Genomic DNA, 18,937 nt, shown 5'->3' with positions numbered 1-18,937 from the left:
TCATTCAAGCTACTTTAATGGTGTATATGTAAAATTAAAAGCAGGAGGGATCATTTAAAACTTCCAATCACTTTTGACAGCTTGATTCTACTCCGCTCGGGAAGCAACATTTGCTGTAATATAATTCTCACAATTAATTTACTTGGATGAATTAGAACCATGTTCCCTGTTTATATTAGATGTAATATGGAACTACAAAAGCCAACACCAAACTCAAGATCACACACATATGTGCACACACCTTAACTATGATACATACATGTTTAGTGACTATATAATCAAGTATCAAGGGTTAGTCACTCAGTTGTGTCTGACTCTTTGCGAACCCATGGATTGTAGCCCACAAGGCTCTTCTGTCCATGGAATTCTCCAAGCAAGAATACTGGAGTGGATTACCATTCCCTTCTCCAGAGGATCTTCCCAACCCAGGGATCAAACCCGGGTCTCCTGCATTGCAGATTCTTTACTGCCTGAGCCACCAGGGATTCATTAATTCAACAAGCAAATAAAATTGAGCTCCACATCTTGGTGTTAGGTATTGACCTAAGTTTTATAGATATAATATTAAACAATAAGTAGTATAGTTGCTGTCCTCAAAAGACTCATGAGTCAGTCAGGCAATGAAACAAGAAATAGCAATATTCTGTCTTAAGTGTTCCAAATAGTAGAGGGTATATAGTCTCACCGAGAAAAGCCAATTCCTACGCTCCTAACCTAACCAGCAGACCACTTCCAGGAGGAGGTAAAAAAGATGGCTGACTCCATCCATTGGCATAGATGGCCCCTGAATACCTAGTTGATCCTTGGGTCCTACTAACTATGGGATTCTAGTCTTCACTATATTTGAACTACAACACATTTTTTTTTAGACATCCAGCTTCACCCATCCTCTTCCTGTGTAGCTAGAATGAACAAATGAACAGAAAATGTAATTTCTGATGTTTAAATACATAATGAGAAAACTTAGGATAGGGTAAAAGAGTTAAAAATCATGGGATGATAAACTCTAGTGACAAAGGAGGAGAGTTAGTTTAGAGAAGACTTCTCTACACAGAGGTGATGACAATGATGATGATGGGGATGGTAATGACATGATGATAATAAAGAGGAAGAAGAATGAGGTGGCCGAAGGTTAAGCCCAAAGCTGCTAGAACTCAGTGCAGCTTTGTAATATCTCTACTACATAGTGACGATTCCTCAGAACAAGTTGTCTCCTGTATCTAATTTGTTAGATGCTTGAATGAGAGATTCTGTAAGAATGTGAGAACAGCACCATTAGTACCATTCCTGGTTCTGTTACATCTTGTTCTTTTCCCAAATTGCTTGTTTACTCTTTTGAAAATAGTATTTATACTTTCTAGGATGGATCACAACATATCTTAAGATCATCACCATCACTATTTCTTATTGAATAGAAAATTTCACAATTCTCAAGGCTAATAAACAGCAAATTCTCATTTTAATGAAGACTTTGACCTAAAGCAAATTAAGCATGTCTAATCTTTTCTCAGCAATCGAGTAAGTTCCCAGCAAGAGATCAGCCAAAGAAATTCCAAGTAATGATTTTCCTTGACATTAATGTTATTATTTCTTCATCTGGGTCCTGTTCCTATTCTCACTCCTATCACCAGACCCCACTCCAGCCCTAAAAAAAACTTTTAATGATGTGAGTCCTTTTCAGTATAACCCTGACACTTCCAAGCAAGGAGCAGAGTATACATATGAAGTAAGCAATTCTCTTACTTACTTCAAGAATAATACAATTTTCACTTCCATTATAAGTCATGTTATATCACTACCTCAAGATTAAAGGAAAAAAACACCATTGTAAATCTATTCCATTCTTATTCCTAAATCCTTTCTGTATCCAATAATCCCAACCATCTTTCTTCCCTTTGTACCAAAAATAGACCCAATGATAAGGATTTTTTTCCAACCAATAATCATTTTCATAAGACTCAAAAATTCATTTAAAAGGTAGACTTCCTGGAGGTAAATTAACTATTCACTGATCTAGACTAATGTTTTTCATGCTTCCCAGGTGCCTCAGTGGTAAAGGATCTGCCTACAATGCAGGAGACATAGGTTCAATCCCTGGGTTGGGAAGATACCTTGGAGAAGGGAATGGCAACCCACTCCAGTATTCTTGCCTGGGAAATCCCATGGACAGAGGAGCCTGGGAGGCTATAGTCCATGGGGTCAAAAAGAGTCAGACATGACCCAGCAACTGCGCATGCACACACAGGAAACTAACAGAGCCTTAAGAAACCGCTTCCCCTGCATTCCATTGCCCCTCTTCTTCAAGTCTCCGGAGTCTCAGATGACAGCAGCACGCCTTTCTGATCATGTTGCAGTCCACTGTTTTGCTGTTTAATCTTCCCTGGAAAATGGCAGATCATCACTGAAGGAGAAGGATGCCTTTGTGTGCCCTTGTCTCTGACTCCATCGCATTTGTCCTAGGCCATAACACAGTACTCTCTGGTCACTTCCCTTCTGTGAAGAAGTAATTGCTTCCATGTGAAGTCACATCAATCTTTCATTACTTTATTCTTTTAGAAGGCAAGGATACCTTCAAAATGTCATTATCAACTTTCAAAACTCTTGATGGTCTATTACAAAACATAAAGTCTATTATAAAACTCAAAGTCCAGAGAGAAAATGGTCCATTAGATGAACCTTTTCTCTTTCAAGTCTGCTTCTTGGCATTGATTTTCTATGCAAGAACTTGGGGCAAATCATTTAACATTTCTGTATCTTAGTTTAATAATGTTGACTTATCTTACAGGGATTTCCTGAAGATGAAGCAAGGTTGAATTAATAAACAGTTCAGAATAATAAGGATAAATGTAAAGGTTTAAAAAAAATGACCCTTTTAGGGCACTCTCCATCCCTCTTCTGGTGTCTGTGTTAGAAGCTTTCTCTGTCCCTTTTTCATACTTCAATAAAACTCTGCTACACAAAAGTTCTTGAGTGATCAAGCCTGGTCCCTGATCCCTAAGTTAAATCTTCTTTGGAGATCACGAATCCGACACTTTTCACCATAAGCTGTCATTTTGGGAGTTCATCTGGGATCTTCAGGACAAGGTAAGAACACTCAAGAGCTCTAGCCTCTCTGCCTTCTCAGTATATACATTTTCTGCTTTAATTTACTAACTCTACAGTGTGCTTGTTTAAATGAATGACATGCTCTGCGTGAAGCAAGTGATGAGCCCTGCTCTGCAGTTTTGGGGTGCCTCGTAACGATTGAATGCAGTCCCCAAAATGGAGCCTTGTTGGGGTTTATATCTACCTGCCAATGCCAAGAGACACCCAACATCCCTGCAAGGGGAGCGGCCAGAGATGGGGAACGCATGTGGACTGAACTTTCCTTTCTTGGTCACCTTTTCCTGGTCTCTTTGACCATTTTGTAATTGCATGGGGAACCTAGTCTGTTGGGTCATAGGCTTTCAAGGGACTTGTGATCCATGCCATTACTGTGTACTTTTACTTAGACTCCATGTATGGAAGCACCTAGCCTTGCTAGGAGCTGAAAGTTACAGGAGCCTGTTTGGGTATGAGGTGGAGCTCTAACTCCAGGAACGTCTCTCAGGCTAGAGGTCACTTTCTTGGTTGCCTGCCTCAGGGATCAGTGACATGAAAGTGGGTCTTTGTCATGGCTGTGCCTCTGATCTGTGTGGATAGAAGCACTGCTGGTGACCATGACGTTTTTGTGGACACAGATTGGGAATTGCAGGATCTGGTCAGATTGGAAGTGCAATGGGCTTCTTCTTTTGGTAGTACTAGCTCTTAGCAGACCAGAGAAGGCTCTCTGATGGCTTTTATCTCAACTCCCTAGATATTCCTTTTGTGGAATCTGTGGAAATGAACTGGAAGGATTGGTCCTAGTAGCTTGAGGGCAAAAAATCACTCTATCCTCACTGACTGACCCTCCACCATCTCTTTTGCTATCACATATACTGGTGTAGTGACACTCAGGAGGGATATCTTGGTTGCTGTTCATCCCTTTATGACTTACTATCTCTACTGTGGTCAGGACTGTACTCAGGAATGTGCACAGGCACAGGTAAGACGATGCTTCCCCTAGTAGTCCTAGCTTGGGAAATATTCCTGGAAAGCTACTCTGTTCTACTCTGAGGGGTGTCAGAGGAAAAGGGGAAATCAAACAAAGGCCTTGGTGGTATGGAACTCGAAATAAATCTGGGATGCCATCAGGCCGACCCCTGGTGCATCTCCACCCCTCAGTGGTAGAACCGGAAGGGATGAGTACCGCACCTGCGTCGGTAAGGGACAGACTAAGTCTGACCAGGGAAGGAAAGCTTCAGTGGAAAGTCTGTCTATACCCCTATCTAGAGCAGGGAAGGACACTTCCAGTGGAAAGAAGCCATGGCTGCGGATGCTGCATTTTTCTCTCTTACAGATGGGAGCTAGCAGTTCCAGAACCACTCCCTTAAAATGTATTTTAAAAACTGGGACAAGTTCGATCCCCTGAGTTTAACAAAAAATGCCTGATCTTCTTCTGTGATACTGAATGGCCACAGTATCCTTGGGAAGACAGGGAACACTGGCTGGTTGAAGGGTCTCAATTATAAACTGTTTTAGAATTAGATCGGTTCTGTAGAAAACAAGAGAAATGGTAGGAGTACCGTATATGTTGCTGTTTATCTCTCTGTGAGACATGCCAGACTTGTGTCTTAAGGGTATAGATTTGGGTGTGAAACCTTCAGCTCCCTCCTGTCCTCTTACTTTGCCCCTGTATTCAGGGCTCCCAACAGGCTGAGAATCAGGGCAGCCTTCTGGGAGGGGTTGCCTCAGTCTCGGTAGAAATTCTAACAGTCTCAGTTGTGGTTGAGACTAGAGGATCGAAAAAGTACATAGAAGCCTTTACGGGACCAACTTTACTTTATGACCTTACTTGGAGAGATGTAATGCATGTCTTAGGACAAACACTGACTCCTGACTCAAAAACATGAGTTTTGGGGGAAGCTACTACTTTTGGAGATGAATGGCTTTAGCATGAGACAAGGGGAAAGAGGAAACACAAAATAGCCCTCTTTCCTGCTGGGAGCCAAGCAGTTCACACAACAGAGCCAGACTGGGACTATAACATGGCTAAAAGAAGGTGGGATCGGAACCACTTTGCCAGATGTATCCTTGAAGGACTCAAGCAAATGCATACTAAGACTTTAGACTATGCTAAGTTGGCTGACATAGAACAGAGAGGAGGAAACTCCTGATAAATTTCTGGACAGATTATGGGAGGCTCTCTGAAAGTTTACTGATGTTGATCCTGAAAGTTCAGAAGGAGGAATGACCTTAAAGGATAGATTTCTCACTCAGTCGGCTCCAGGTAGCTGCCATTAAGTTAAAAAACCGGCGTTTGGACCAAATCAGTCTTTAGAAAACAGTTGCAGCTGGCTCAGATGGTATATTACAGTAGAGAATACAAGGAGAAAAAGAAGAGACAAAAAAGACCAGGGAAAGACTGAAATCCCAACAATGGCTGTTAGATTTGCTCTGAAACAGCCTGAGGAAAAATGCTCAGAGGGACACAGGTGAAAACGGATGGACTTGTTATTACCGTGGAAAGGAGGGGCATCTCAAGCGGGATTGCCCTCAGGCATCTAAGCCGGCCGCCCTCTGGTCTGCCAAGGACCATACTGGAGAAGAGACTGCCCTCCAAGGTGTAGGCCCCAGGGTCAGACTCTGAAGACAATTGAGACTGAAGGTGCCTGGGGTCCCTACACAAGGTCCCATCCTAATTACACCTGAGGAACCCTGGGTTCCTCAGACTCTACACAGGGACATCACCAGATGGTCAACACTGAAATCAGATTGATTATATTCTTTTCAGCCAAAGATGGAGAAGTTCTATACAGTCAGCAAAAACAAGACCAGGAGCAGACTGTGGCTCAGATCATGAACTGCTTATTGCCAAATTCAGACTTAAATTGAAGAAAGTAAGGAAAACCACTAGTCCATTCAGGTATGACCTAGATCAAATCCCTTATGAGTATACAGTAGAAGTGACAAATAGATTTAAGGGACTAGATCTGATAGAGTGCCTGATTGAACTATGGATGGAGGTTCATGACATTGTACAGGAGACAGGGATCAAGACCATCCCCAAGAAAAAGAAATGCAAAAAAACCAAAATGGCTGTCTGAGGAGGCCTTACAAATAGCTGTGAAAAGAAGAGAAGTGAAAAGCAAAGGAGAAAAGGAAAGATATACCCATTTGAATGCAGAGTTCCAAAGAATAGCAAGGCGAGATAAGAAAGCCTTCCTCAGCAATCAGTGCAAAGAAATAGAGGAAAACAATAGAATGGGAAAGACTAGAGATCTCTTCAAGAAGATTAGAGATACGAAGGGAACAGTTTATGCAAAGATGGGCTCAATAAAGGACAGAAATGGTAGGGACCTAACAGAAGCAGAAGATATTAAGAAGAGGTGGCAAGAACACACAGAAGAACTGTACAAAAAAGATCCTCATGACCCAGATAATCACAATGTTGCGACCACTCACCTAGAGCCAGACATCCTGGAATGTGAAGTCAAGTGGGCCTTAGGAAGCATCACTGCAAACAAAGCTAGTGGAGGTGATGGAATTCCAATTGAGCTATTTCAAATCCTAAAAGATGATGCTGTGAAAGTGCTGCACTCAATATGCCAGCAAATCTGGAAAACTCAGCAGGGGCCACAGGACTGGAAAAGGTCAGTGTTCATTCCAATTCCAAAGAAAGGCAATGCCAAAGAATGCTTAAACTACCGCACAATCGCACTCATCTCACACTCTAGCAAAGTAATGATCATAATTCTCCAAGCCAGGCTTCAACAGTACGTGAACTGTGAACTTCCAGATGTTCAAGCTGGATTTAGAAAAGGCAGAGGAATCAGAGATCAAATTGCCAACATCCATTGAATTATCGAAAAAGCAAGAGAGTTCCAGAAAAACATCTACTTCTGCTTTATTGAGTATGACAAAGCCTTTGACTGTGTGGATCACAACAAACTGCGGAAAATTCTAAAAGAAATGAGAATACCAGACCACCTGACCTGCCTCTTGAGAAATCTATATGCAGGTCAGGAAGCAACAGTTAGAACTGGACATAGAACAACAGACTGGTTCCAAATCGGGAAAGGATTGCGTCAAGGCTGTATATTGTTACCCTGATTATTTAGCTTTATATGCAGAGTACATCATGTGAAATGCTAGGCTGGATGAAGCACAAGCTGTAATTAAGATTGCCTGGAGGAATAGCAGTAACATCAGATATGCAGATGACACCACCCTTATGGCAGAAAGCGAAGAAGAACTAAAGAGCCTCTTGATGAAAGTGAAAGAGGAGAATGAAAAAGTTGGCTTAAAACTCAGCATTCAGAAAACTAAGATCATGGCATCTGGTCCCATCACTTCATGGCAAATGGATGGGGAAACAATGGAAACAGTGGCAGACTTTATTTTTTTGGGCTCCAAAGTCACTGAAAATGGTGACTGAAGCCATGAAATTGGAAGATGCTTGCTCCTTGGAAGGAAAGCTATGATCAACCTAGACAGCATATTAAAAAGCAGAGACATTACTTTGCCAACAAAGTCCATCTTGTCAAAGCTATGGTTTTTCCAGTAGTCATGTTTGGATGTGAGATTTGGACTATAAAGAAAGCTGAGCGCCGAAGAATTAATGCTTTTGAACTGTGTTGTTGGAGAACACTCTTGAGAGTCCCTTTGACTGCAAGGAAATCCAACCAGTCTATTCTGAAGGAAATCAATCCTGAATATTCATTGGAAGGACTGATGCTGAAACTGAAACTCCAGTATTTTGGCCACCTGATGCAAAGAACTGACTCATTTGAAAAGACCCTGATGCTGGGAAAGATTGAGGGCAGGAGGAGAAGGGGCCGACAGAGGATGAGGTGGTTGGATGGCATCACTGGCTTGATGGACATTTGTTTGAATAAGCTCTGGGAGTTGGTAATGGACAGGGAAGCCCGGTGTGCTGCAGTCCTTGGGTTCCAAAGAGTCGGACATGATACGACTGAGCAACTGAACTGAACTGACTCCCCAGCCATACTCCATACTCAAGAGAATTTTCTTGCAAAAAAGAAAAAGCAGACTGTTTATTGCATTTGGAGCAATAAAAAGTCACCTTGCAAGGCAAGATTGATATATCTTTTCCTGATTTCAAGTTATTCACATTTCAGTTACTGTATTAACAGTGCATGCGTGCTAAGTTGCCTCAGTTGTGTCCAAGTGTTGTCCAACTCTTTAAGATCCTATGGACTGTAGCCCACCAGGCTCCTCTGGCCATGGGATTTCCCAGGCAAGAATACTGGAGTGAGTTGCATGCCCTCTTCCAGGGGATCTTCCCGACCCAGGGATGGAACCTGCGTCTCATGTCTCCTGCATCGGTAGGTGAATTCTTTACCACTAGCGTCACTTGGGAAGCCCATATTAACAGTAATAGGAGGATAAAAAATATTTCTGTTTTCATGTATTGCATACTCACATTACTTATTTCTGCAGTATTTCTTAGAGAAGGAGTTTCCAGAATTTATCATAATCTTAAGTCATAACATATTATAGCTCCTAAAGTCATAGACTCTGTGTTTATAGTAGCTGACATATCTCCTATGTTTGAAAATTGTGGACGTGAAATCATTTGGAGAGGAGGATGGGTCATTACAATTCATTTCACATTCTAATTTAAATGGCTTTAAATTTTTTACCTTCAAGAGTGTGCAGATCAGGCCATCAAGATCCCGCCAGATAATGGAAGCGCTAAGCCAGGTTCTTTTGTTATTTCATTTCATGAGTGGTTTGTTCTCTGACACTCCATTCTGTGCCCTGGTTGAACACAGTCACTTTATTGTACTGAAACACAAAGATTAATTATTATGTGCTAACTTATTTTATTGGCTAATTTATATAATTGTAATATTGTCAGATTTCTCCTTCAAGGACCTGGGGCTCAGGACACTGAGCAATGGTAGATCTAGCTGGTGCTCCATTCTCCCTGTCATCATGCAGAGATGGCTGTAAAACTGACTGTTTGTAGGTAGGGTTAAGGAAGAATAGTGCGGAGCCTCATTCAACGTTGGGCATGGAATGCACTTGTGGAACCTAGATGCCTGGTCACTCCTTTGAGCTTCTATGCTTCCTTTTGGCTTAAAGGCTGTCTCTAGATTGCTGTGCCCATTTACGATTGCTCCATAGAGACTGTTGTTTGTTAAGTTCTAGACGAGATTTGTGACTTGACCCTGACCTGTAGTTGACGAGCAAGAGTGGTCGCCTCTTCTGGAAGCAATCTGACTGGAGGTGCAAGGTCAGCCTGTCCCAAACTTGGAGCTGTAAGTGGACTCCCCGACTCACATCATGTCCTCTCCCTAAGTTCAGTTCAGTTGCTCAGTCTGAACCACAGCATGCCAGGCCTCCTTGTCCATCACCAATTTCTGGAGTTTACCCAAACTCATGCCCATCGAGTTGGTGATGCCACACAAACATCTCATCCTCCGTCACCCCCTTCTCCTCCTGCCCTCAATCTTTCCCAGCATCAGGGTCTTTTCAAATGAGTCAGCTCTTCGCATCAGGTGGCCAAATTACTGGAGTTTCAGCTTCAATATCAGTCCTTCCAATGAACACCCAGGGCTGATCTTTAGGATGGACTGGTTGGATCTCCTTGCAGTCCAAGGGACTCTCAAGAGTCTTCTCCAACACCACAGCTCAAAAGCATCGATTCTTTGGTGCTCAGCTTTCTTTATAGTCCAACTATCACATCCAAAAATGACTACTGGAAAACCTCTCCCTAAAGCTGAGAACAAACTCCCTGTAAGGCGCTGCTATCCCCTGAAAATATGCTCTTTTATTTCTTACACTTTCTAAACCTTGATAAAGAGGGCTTAAGCTCTCTTTCAGAACTCTAATCAGTGTGAATTTACAGTAAGGAGCCCCAGAAGTCAAACATTTTAATAGTGGTTACACTTTCTCCTCGGTAATGTTCATCTACACGACTTGATGAACCAGCCTTTTGGATCCAAACCTATAAATAGAATCTCTTCATCTTTTCTTTAAATTTATGGTCAAAATTTTAAATGATAGCTCCAACCACTACCAAATATTAACTAGGCTGATTCTCAAAATGTAGTGCACTTAAGAATTTCTAGGGGTACTTGTTTAAAATGTAGAGTTCCTGCCCAGGTAATACTAATGCAGGTATGAACCTTATGCAGGTATGTGGTAGCTTGCTTCCAAGATGGCTGCCATCAGTTCCTTCCTTCCTTGTCTGAGGATACCTTTCTTCCAGCAAGAGATGAAGTCTTTTCTTCTACCGTTTTGAATTAGGCTGGCCTGTGGCTTTGATTAGTAGAGTACTGCAGAAGTTACAATGGGGGAGTTTTGAGCTGGCAGATTCCACCTAGTTTTCTTGAAATTCTCACTCCAGAAGAAGTTAGCTGCCACTGAGACATCCAATCATCCTGAGACCACCATACTGTAAGGAAGCCCAAACCAGCCACCTTGGAGGCTGTATGGGACACACGCCTCTCCAGTTCCAGGTGTCCCAGCCATCTGAGCACAGAGGCCACATATGTGAGGGGAGTCTTCAAATAACTCCATCCCCAGTCACCATCAAACTAACTGCATAAGAGATCACAGATGAGGAAACCCCCCCCACACACCTGAACTCTATTAACTCCAGAACCATGGAACACAATAATAAATTAATAATGTTTTTTAAGCACCAGACTTTGGGACTATGCAGCCATAGGTAGATTTTCATGCAGGTCTCAATATACAAACTTTGAGAAGTATCATTTTGATTATCAGTCAAAGACACTGGAGCACTAAATGTTCTCAGACTGTGGATAACTTTAAAAAAGGACACAAAAACTTTAGCCAGTGCTCCACTGGTCTAGAGCATTTCTAGCATTTTAATATCTCTGTGGTGTGTTCTAGCTACCATCCAATATCTTATCATGCTCTAGTTCTTGGCTTTGTCCTTACAGGAGATAAGGAATTTTGGTAGCTTGTGGCTTCCATAGTTGGCTTGGTTGTCTATTTGATATAAGGTCAATCCTGGATTATATTCTGGCAAACAAAGCAGGTAACAGCATGTGCAAACACTTCTGCCATAGGTTTCCTTCCCTTACCAAGAAAGACACCAATTGTAAAAGATATATTATCTCCAGAGACGATGGCATGCTAACTCAAGGTCTCCCTTACCTGAGGTTTCTCATGGAAGTTTCTCTGGAATCCTAACTGTAATAAGCTCTCACTACGATGCATATATATTGCTATCTTTTGGCAATATTCAGCCTCAAACAATGTATGCCACCAATTTCTAGAGGGCTGATGTCAGAATTTCTTCCTACCCTCCCTCTGACTTATGCTAGTGTTCCAAGAACAAGTGTGGTTTCACCCATGTGGTAAGTGCTGCAGTTTAACTCCATGGTTCCAGAAGATGTTCTTCTGGATCAATCTAGAGAAGCAATTTACTCACAGATGCAAATGGGATCTTTTGCAGAATTAAAAATGTCCCAGGATGAGCTGCTGCAATGTAACCCAGATAGATGGCACATCTTTATCCACTCATCCACTGATGGGCACTTAGATTGTTTCCATATCTTAGCAACTGTAAATAATGCTGCAATAAACATAGGGGTGCACACTAACCCTTGGAATTTGTGTTTTAGTTTTTTTCAGAAAAATACTCAGAAGTGGAATTGCTGGATCGTATGATAGTTCTTGGCTTCCCTGATAGCTCAGTTGGTAAAGAATTCACCTGCAGTGCAGGAGACCCCAGTTGGATTCCTGGGTTGGGAAGATCTGCTGGAGAAGGGATAGGCTACCCACTCCAGTATTCTTGGACTTCCCTTATGGCTCAGCTGGTAAAGAATCCACCTGTAATGCAGGAAACCTGGATTCAATCCTTGGGTTCAGAAGATCCCCTGGAGAAGGGAAAGGCAAACCACTCCAGTATTCTGGCCTGGAGAATTCCATGGACTATACAGTCCATGAGGTTGCAAAGAGTTGGACATGAATGAGTGACTTTCACTTCACTTCACTTCATGGTAGTTCTCTTTTTAATTTTTTTGAGGAGCCTCATACTGTTTTTCATAGTGGCTGCAACAATATACATTCCCACCAATAGTACGTGAGAGTTCCCTTTTCTTCACATCCTCGTTAACACTTATTTGTCGTCTTTGATAACAGTCATTCTGACAGTTGTGAGGTGATATCTCATTGTAGGTTTGATTTGCATTTTCCTGATGATTAATCATGTTGAGCATCCTTTCATGTGTCTATTGCCCATCTGTATGTCTTGTTTGGAAAAATATTTATTCAGGTCCTCTGCACAATTTTTAAATCAAATTGTTTGAGTTTTTTAAGTTAACCAAAAAGTGATGTTCATCATCTTTTTATGTTTTTCTAAAAAAACTATTTAAAATATTTATTCAACTCGATGGACATGAGTTTGAGTAAACTCTGGGAGTTGGTGATGGACAAGGAATCCTGGCGTGCTGCAGTCCATGAGGTTGCAAAGAGTTGGACACGACTTAGCCAATGAACTGAACTGATTTATTTATCTGGCTGCACAAGGTCAGAGTTGTGGCACATGGGACTTAGTTGCAGCATGCAAACTTTTAATTGCTGCATGTGGGATCTAGTTCCCTGACCAAGGATGGAACTGAGGCCCCCTGAATTAGGAGCGTGGAGTCTTAGGCACTGGACCACCAGGGAAGTCCCCATCGTTCTTACTTGGTAGTTACTTTGTTCTGTTTTCTTTTGATTTGTTTGCTTGTTGACTTATAAATAAATATACTGTTTAGGCCACTCACAAGTAAAATTAATAAACAGAAACTTCAGTTAAATAGAGTTAGGAGAACAGAAGGGGGACCCTCATGCCCTATGAAGACAGCAGAGCCCGCCAAGAAGAAGAAAGACTCCTCTTCTTTTCTGGCAAGGACTCAGCCAGTGAGAAACCATGGACTCTTCAGCCTTCCCAGCTTCCTTTTCCTTGCTATAAAAGTGTTCTCCTTCCCTTCTTGAGGGGGAAATTTGCACATGGTAAGCTGTGGTTGCAGGCCTGAAATTGCAATTCTCTGCTGATTCCAATGGAGAGGGAAATGGCAACCCACTCCAGTATTCTTGCCTGGAGAGTCCCATGGACAGGGGAGCCTGCTGGGCTACAGTCCCTGGGGTCACAAGGAGTCAGACATGACTGAAGCGACTTAGCACGCACGCACACTGATTCCAAATAAACTCATCTTTGCTGGACAAATACCTAGTAGTTGACTTTTTTAGATCTGCACATATAACTGTAAGTAGAGAGTAAATCCCTGATACTTAGAAAATAAAAAAAATCCCATATAGAAAAGCAAATAATCAATTTCAATGTACAGATTTTCTGTATTAAATATGCACCCAAAGAATTAATTTTACTAGTACCTGGCACTTCTGAAAGCATTCTTTTAGAAGACAGGAGGTCTTTTAAAAGACGAAAACATGGTTTGTAAGGCATTCTCTTTGAAGACAGATGAATGCCTATGTTTTTACCAAAGCCCAAAGATGAAAAACAAACCAAGCCAAAATGTGTCACAGAGACATCATTTTAGGTGTAGTATAAGAAATAAAGAGTAGCTTATGACTGAATTATACAGTGAACTTTCTCTCCAATATTTCTAGTTGTTAGTCCCTGAACAATGTGAATAGACACTGAATAGTGTATAAATTGGTGGGGGGCGGAGGGGGAAAACTGGATAAGAAAGGAGAGTAGATTTACCTCAATATATATTTTAAACCTAGGCATCCTTAGAGGCAGTAATGATCTTCTCTGGAGAAAAGTTCATTAAGTTATGCTCATAAAGTCTTCTAGGAACACTTGGCCTTAACTCCCTTCTCTGCTGACATTTGCTATGTTATCTGATCTATCCTTTGAAGGGAGTTTCTTTTCTTCCTTCTCTCCCTGTGTATGTGATCTCTTTATCTGTTAGGTTTAACCATTTTGATCTATAAACACCAATAATTTCATATATCACAACCTAGTAATTTATCAGGAACCATGTTACATATGTAACATTGTATATGTGTGTTTTTAAACTTCATTTCTTTCAATTTAAATTCTTGTAGAAGAGTTGTTTGTAAATTGCATTACAAATTTTAATAATAAGCAAGTTTATTCATGTTATTTAGGATCCAGTTAACTGACCAGGCAGACATAGAATACCACTGGGAAGAGGGTGGGTTACCCAAGTGCTTTTGTTTCTTCAGTTATAAAAAAAAATTACTTAGAGTAATCATGACATAAATAATCACCTGCAGAAGGAACTGGAAACCTTATGCATTTCATACATAGATGGAAAACTATAATCCAACAAAAATTTGTATTGTAGCTTATAATAATCTTCAAAACAACAGATCGATTCAATCTTAATATCTGGACTCAGTCAACACACAACAGAATCCTCGGTAATAAATCTGGAAAAAGAGAAGCCACTTTCTTTTCCTTCCTTCCTTCATTTATTCATTCAGTTGACATTTGTTATTTGCCTTTCTTGGGCTTCCCAGGTGGTGTTAGTGGTAAAGAACTCTCTTGCCAATGCAAGAGACATAGGAGACATGGGTTTGATCCCTTGGTCGGGAAGATTCCCTGGAGGAGAGCATGGCAACCCACTCCAGTATTCTTGCCTGGAGAATCCCAAGGACAAGGAATCCTGGCAGGCTACAGTCCATGGGGGTTGCAAAAGAGTGGAACACGACTGAAGTGACTGCCTTTCTCATGCCTGGCACTATTCTAGTTGGGCTTACACTCATGTATAAGACAGGACTGTTCCCTTCTCTCACTGAATTCACATACTCTTCTAACCATATTGCCACTAGGAAGAGTGAGAATATTCTAAATACCCATACAAATGCCTGCATAATGCTCTGTTGCCAGTCTTTTTCAAATTTGTGTTGGGACGATCCCCTGGAGAAGGGAACAACTACCCACTCCAGTGTTCTGGCCTGGAGAATTCCATGGACTGCACAGTGCATGGGGTCACAAAGAGACGGTCATGACAGAGCGACTTAAAAAAAAATCTTATTTACCTGACTGGAATTAGAAGAATAGTTGTAAAAAGCATATTGAACTTGGTATACTTTCATACAATCTGGATTCTGTAATTCATTAAAAAATTTTTGAAATGAAAATTTAATAGTGATGTTATTATTTGCAGCATGACTCTACATGTACATTCTGCCTCGTGTATATTAAAAGAAGTCTGATTATTCCCAGCTCTTCTGGTTAAAAAGAAATTGGCTCAGTGATTCTCAACCAGGGGGGTGATTTTGCCCTACTCCACACACCGCCGTTGTTTCTCTTCTTTGGCACTGAAGGACATTGGCAATGACTGGAGACATATCTGGTGGTCACTACCAGCATCTGGTGCATAAGATCAAGGATGCTACCAAACATCCTCCAATGCACAGTGTAGCTCACGCTCTCCTCCCTCTGAAAAAGAAACCAAAACTTTCCTCCCCAAATTATCATTACTGCTGAGGCTGAGAAATCCTGCTCTCTCCTTTATTACAGATCATTCCATTCTCATGTTTTGTTCCCTCTGTCTCCATACCTCAGTTTGAAAAGTTTAATTCCATTGGCTTATCCAACCATTCATTTATTTATATCTCTCCCCAAACCACTGCTAAGACATTGTGGGGGATACAAAGACACAGAAAATAGGATGTCTGATTGCAATAGGATGTCTATCTGATTGCAAGAACCTACCTTACAGCTAACTAGAGAATGACTCGGCTTTCTGAAAAGGATGAGCGACCAATTAAAACATTCCTTTGGGTGATGATGACATGACATTTTTTTGTGCACTCTGCTCATCACTCCGATTCTCTCTAGCCTGGGGTGAATGCCATTTTGCTTGGTAGAAGTCTGGTTCTAAATTCTCCAGAAAATAAAAATGCAGTGCTATTGTTCAAATTGCATGAAAGGCAGAACCACGTGGGGGTGAGAAGGACAGGAAAATACGATCCTTTTAATCACAATGTGGGGAATGTGGGGCTTAATAACAGGGTACAAAATAGATTTCTTAATCTAAAACGATAAAATTTCCTGAATAGGGGCAAGCTGATACCTCAGATCATGAACAAATAAGGCAATATTTATTCTCATTGTTTACCCTGGGATAGACTGAGACAGTAACCCTTCCTTGTCTGCCATTTATCACGTTTACCCTTTGACAATACACAGATCTTCCTTATCGGCATCGAAATGGTGATGAGTCAAATCAAGAAGAGAAAATAACATCAGAATTGTGTAATAACTGAACAGTCAAATATATGTGTTCTTTGTTCTCATCTAAGAAAATATAGGGATGCAGAAAAGTTAAGTATGATACAAAGCGAAGTTGCTGTGTTTTTCCATCATCAATCACAGCACACATACACTCCATGTATGAATGTATACACACACATGCATATTCACTATAATCCAGAAACACCCATGTAATGAAGAGGTACCCTGCTTGTCTTTTCCTTAAAGAGCTGATTAAATGGTTCACAGTAGAGCAGTGTGCTATTTGCTGTTATCCTCAATTTTCCTGATGATTCACCTAGAATATGGCTATCTATCTAGAAACAGCTAAAATTAACAGAACAATTTAGAAAACCCACTGAGCTAAAGTTGCACAGCGTGAACTAAAAGAAGGGAGGAACATGGGTGACTCAGGGGATTCTTAATGGAATTTTAAACCTTTCCTTTTCATGCTCCCTCAGCTTATGGATGAAGTGCTCTTGGATACTTGCAAAGTGCTTCTTTGGACAATTATTACCTCACATTGGGGGAGGTAGTTAGCAGGCATGGTGTTTCAGGAGACAGGCAGGACTTGAGACCAGATTTCTCACTCTAGGTTTCTGGTATGTACAAATTTGATGTGACTAAGGAGAAGGCAATGGCACCCCACTCCAGTACTCTTGCCTGGAAAATCCCATGGACGGAGGAGCCTGGTAGGCTGCAGTCCATGGGGTCGCTAAGAGTTGGACACGACTGAGCGACTTCACTTTCACTTTTCCCTTTCATGCCCTGGAGAAGGAAATGGCAACCCACTCCAGTGTTCTTGCCTGGAGAATCCCAGGGACAGCAGAGCCTGGCGGGCTGCCGTCTATGGGGTCACAAAGAGTCGGACACGACTGAAGCAACTTAGCAGCAGCAAGGGGCTGGTACAGCATTTGCAGCCACTCTGCTTACCCTGGGAGGCCTGTTCCAGTGCTGACAAGCTCCTCACTAAATCAGCCCCACAGTCCGAAGGAGGTTCTAAGACTCCACTGAAGGATCCAAGGATTCCTCCCCAAGCAGCTTGCATCCCTAGGGAAGTATCTGAAAAATGCCCCCCCCCATCCCTCACCCCCACAGTCACACAGGAGAATCTTCCAGACTGGGAACTAACCCAGTATAGGGGTCATCATTTCCTATGAGTTCCCCACCTCCAAAGAGCTCTCCAATTCATATCACAGCATTTGGGTGATCACAAGATCTGGAATGGCTTGTGTGTGCTATGCTTAGTTGCTCAGTCATGTCTGACTCTTTGTGAGCCCATGGACTGTTGCCCGCCAGGCTCCTTTGTCCATGGGATTCTCCAGGCAAGAATACTGGAGTGGGTTGCCGTTGCCTTCTTCCAGGGCTGGAATGGTGTACACATTTCAAAATCTGAAATGAGGATACTGGGTAATTTTCCTAAAATAGATAATTATAAGAATTGGTGCAAAGCTTCCCCTTAAGCCTGTACCCACCTCTGGGTTTGCTAGACTCTGCCAACAAAAACTTGGCATGTGCCATCTGCCTTTCCAAGGATTAAATCATGTCCCACTACATCTCCTGAAAGGAGTTCAGGGTAGAGGTCAGGAATGAGGTACACTGTGCTCTGGGAAAAACTGGCAGAACAGGCCTTCAGATAGTTAAACTTTTTTAAGAGGAGACTTTTATGAGCCCAATTCTTGCATCTCCTCATATCCAGAAAAGCACTAAAATTATTAGCAGTGACATCTACTGCTGGTGACCTGGAGCAAGACTCTGCCAAAATGCTTGCTTGACGGCACATACCCCTCTTCACCAAACTCCTATATAACACTGATCTTCCCCTATATCTCTTTGGGGCTAGTACCTCAAAGCTATCTGAGATGCTGTCTCTAGGGCAATAGCCCTCATAAAACTTAACTCACAGCTCTCATGTTGTGCATTTTTTCAGTCAACATATCCCAGAGAAAAGATGCTGTTTCCAGTTTAGTGTTGCTATCATAGGGAAAAATTCTCTCTGAATTAATCATGACCATGGACCTCAAGTCGGCCCAGCAGCAAAAATAAGACCAAGGAGGAGAAGGTTCTGGAGAGGTCTATGAGAAGCTATGGACCCTGTGTAGTTACCCCCCTGTAGGGTCCACAGCCAGTACCTGGTGGTAAGTCTGGTGTCTCTGTTGGCCAGCAGGGCCAGCAGCAAAGAAGACAAGCTCGAGGCAGTGCAGAGGAGAGGAAAAGCAAGCTGCATTGATCTATCATATCTCAGAGCAATGGCTCTCTGAGGAGACAAGCCGCTGTCTTCTTCACCTGGGACTAAACAGAGAAGAGAATTTAGGAAAGGGAGCTCCCAGCTTAACCGAGTTAACAACAAAACACTCAGCAAGAGATGACAGTCAAGCTTGAGAAAGACTGAAAATGAATCATTGGATAAACAATGGTGACCATGGCAAGAGCAAACTGGTGGCAGAATGGGAGCAACAGATTTCTTTGGCTTTGGTTTATAAGAGGTCAGTTGGAAAATATTTTGAGAAGTTTTACTGTAGAGAGAGGCAAGGACGTGTAGTAGGAGCTGAGTAAGAAGTGGGGCTATGGGACATTTGTTTAAGTTGGAAGACTAGTGTATTTGTATGCTAATGAGAATGCCCTACTAGAGTGCGC

At 41.9% G+C, this 18,937-nt stretch overlaps 1 protein-coding gene across 8 annotated transcripts in view; it reads right to left on the bottom strand.

Moving 5' to 3' along the window:
- TRPA1 (transient receptor potential cation channel subfamily A member 1) overlaps positions 1 to 18,937 on the bottom strand; it is a 249,544-nt gene that overhangs the window by 115,003 nt on the left and 115,604 nt on the right. For 4 of the 8 annotated variants that reach the window (XM_081501696.1, XM_081501689.1, XM_081501698.1 and 1 more), the window contains exon 4: positions 18,433 to 18,592. The exons of 3 other annotated variants lie outside the window; for them this stretch is intronic. In XM_081501696.1, coding sequence (XP_081357822.1) covers positions 18,433 to 18,538 — 106 coding nt within the window. In that variant the 5' untranslated portion in view covers positions 18,539 to 18,592. Of the gene's footprint in view, positions 1 to 8,723; positions 8,869 to 18,432; positions 18,593 to 18,937 lie in introns of all 8 variants that reach the window. One more of the 8 variants, XM_081501692.1, reaches the window with a different exon arrangement.

Source organism: Giraffa tippelskirchi, chromosome 6, assembly GCF_054371585.1.
Source record: "Giraffa tippelskirchi isolate mGirTip1 chromosome 6, T2T-mGirTip1v1.2.pri, whole genome shotgun sequence".
Taxonomy (NCBI): domain Eukaryota; kingdom Metazoa; phylum Chordata; class Mammalia; order Artiodactyla; family Giraffidae; genus Giraffa; species Giraffa tippelskirchi.
Note: the sequence above shows the minus strand (reverse complement) of the source record. Positions and strands in the feature narration are given on the sequence as shown.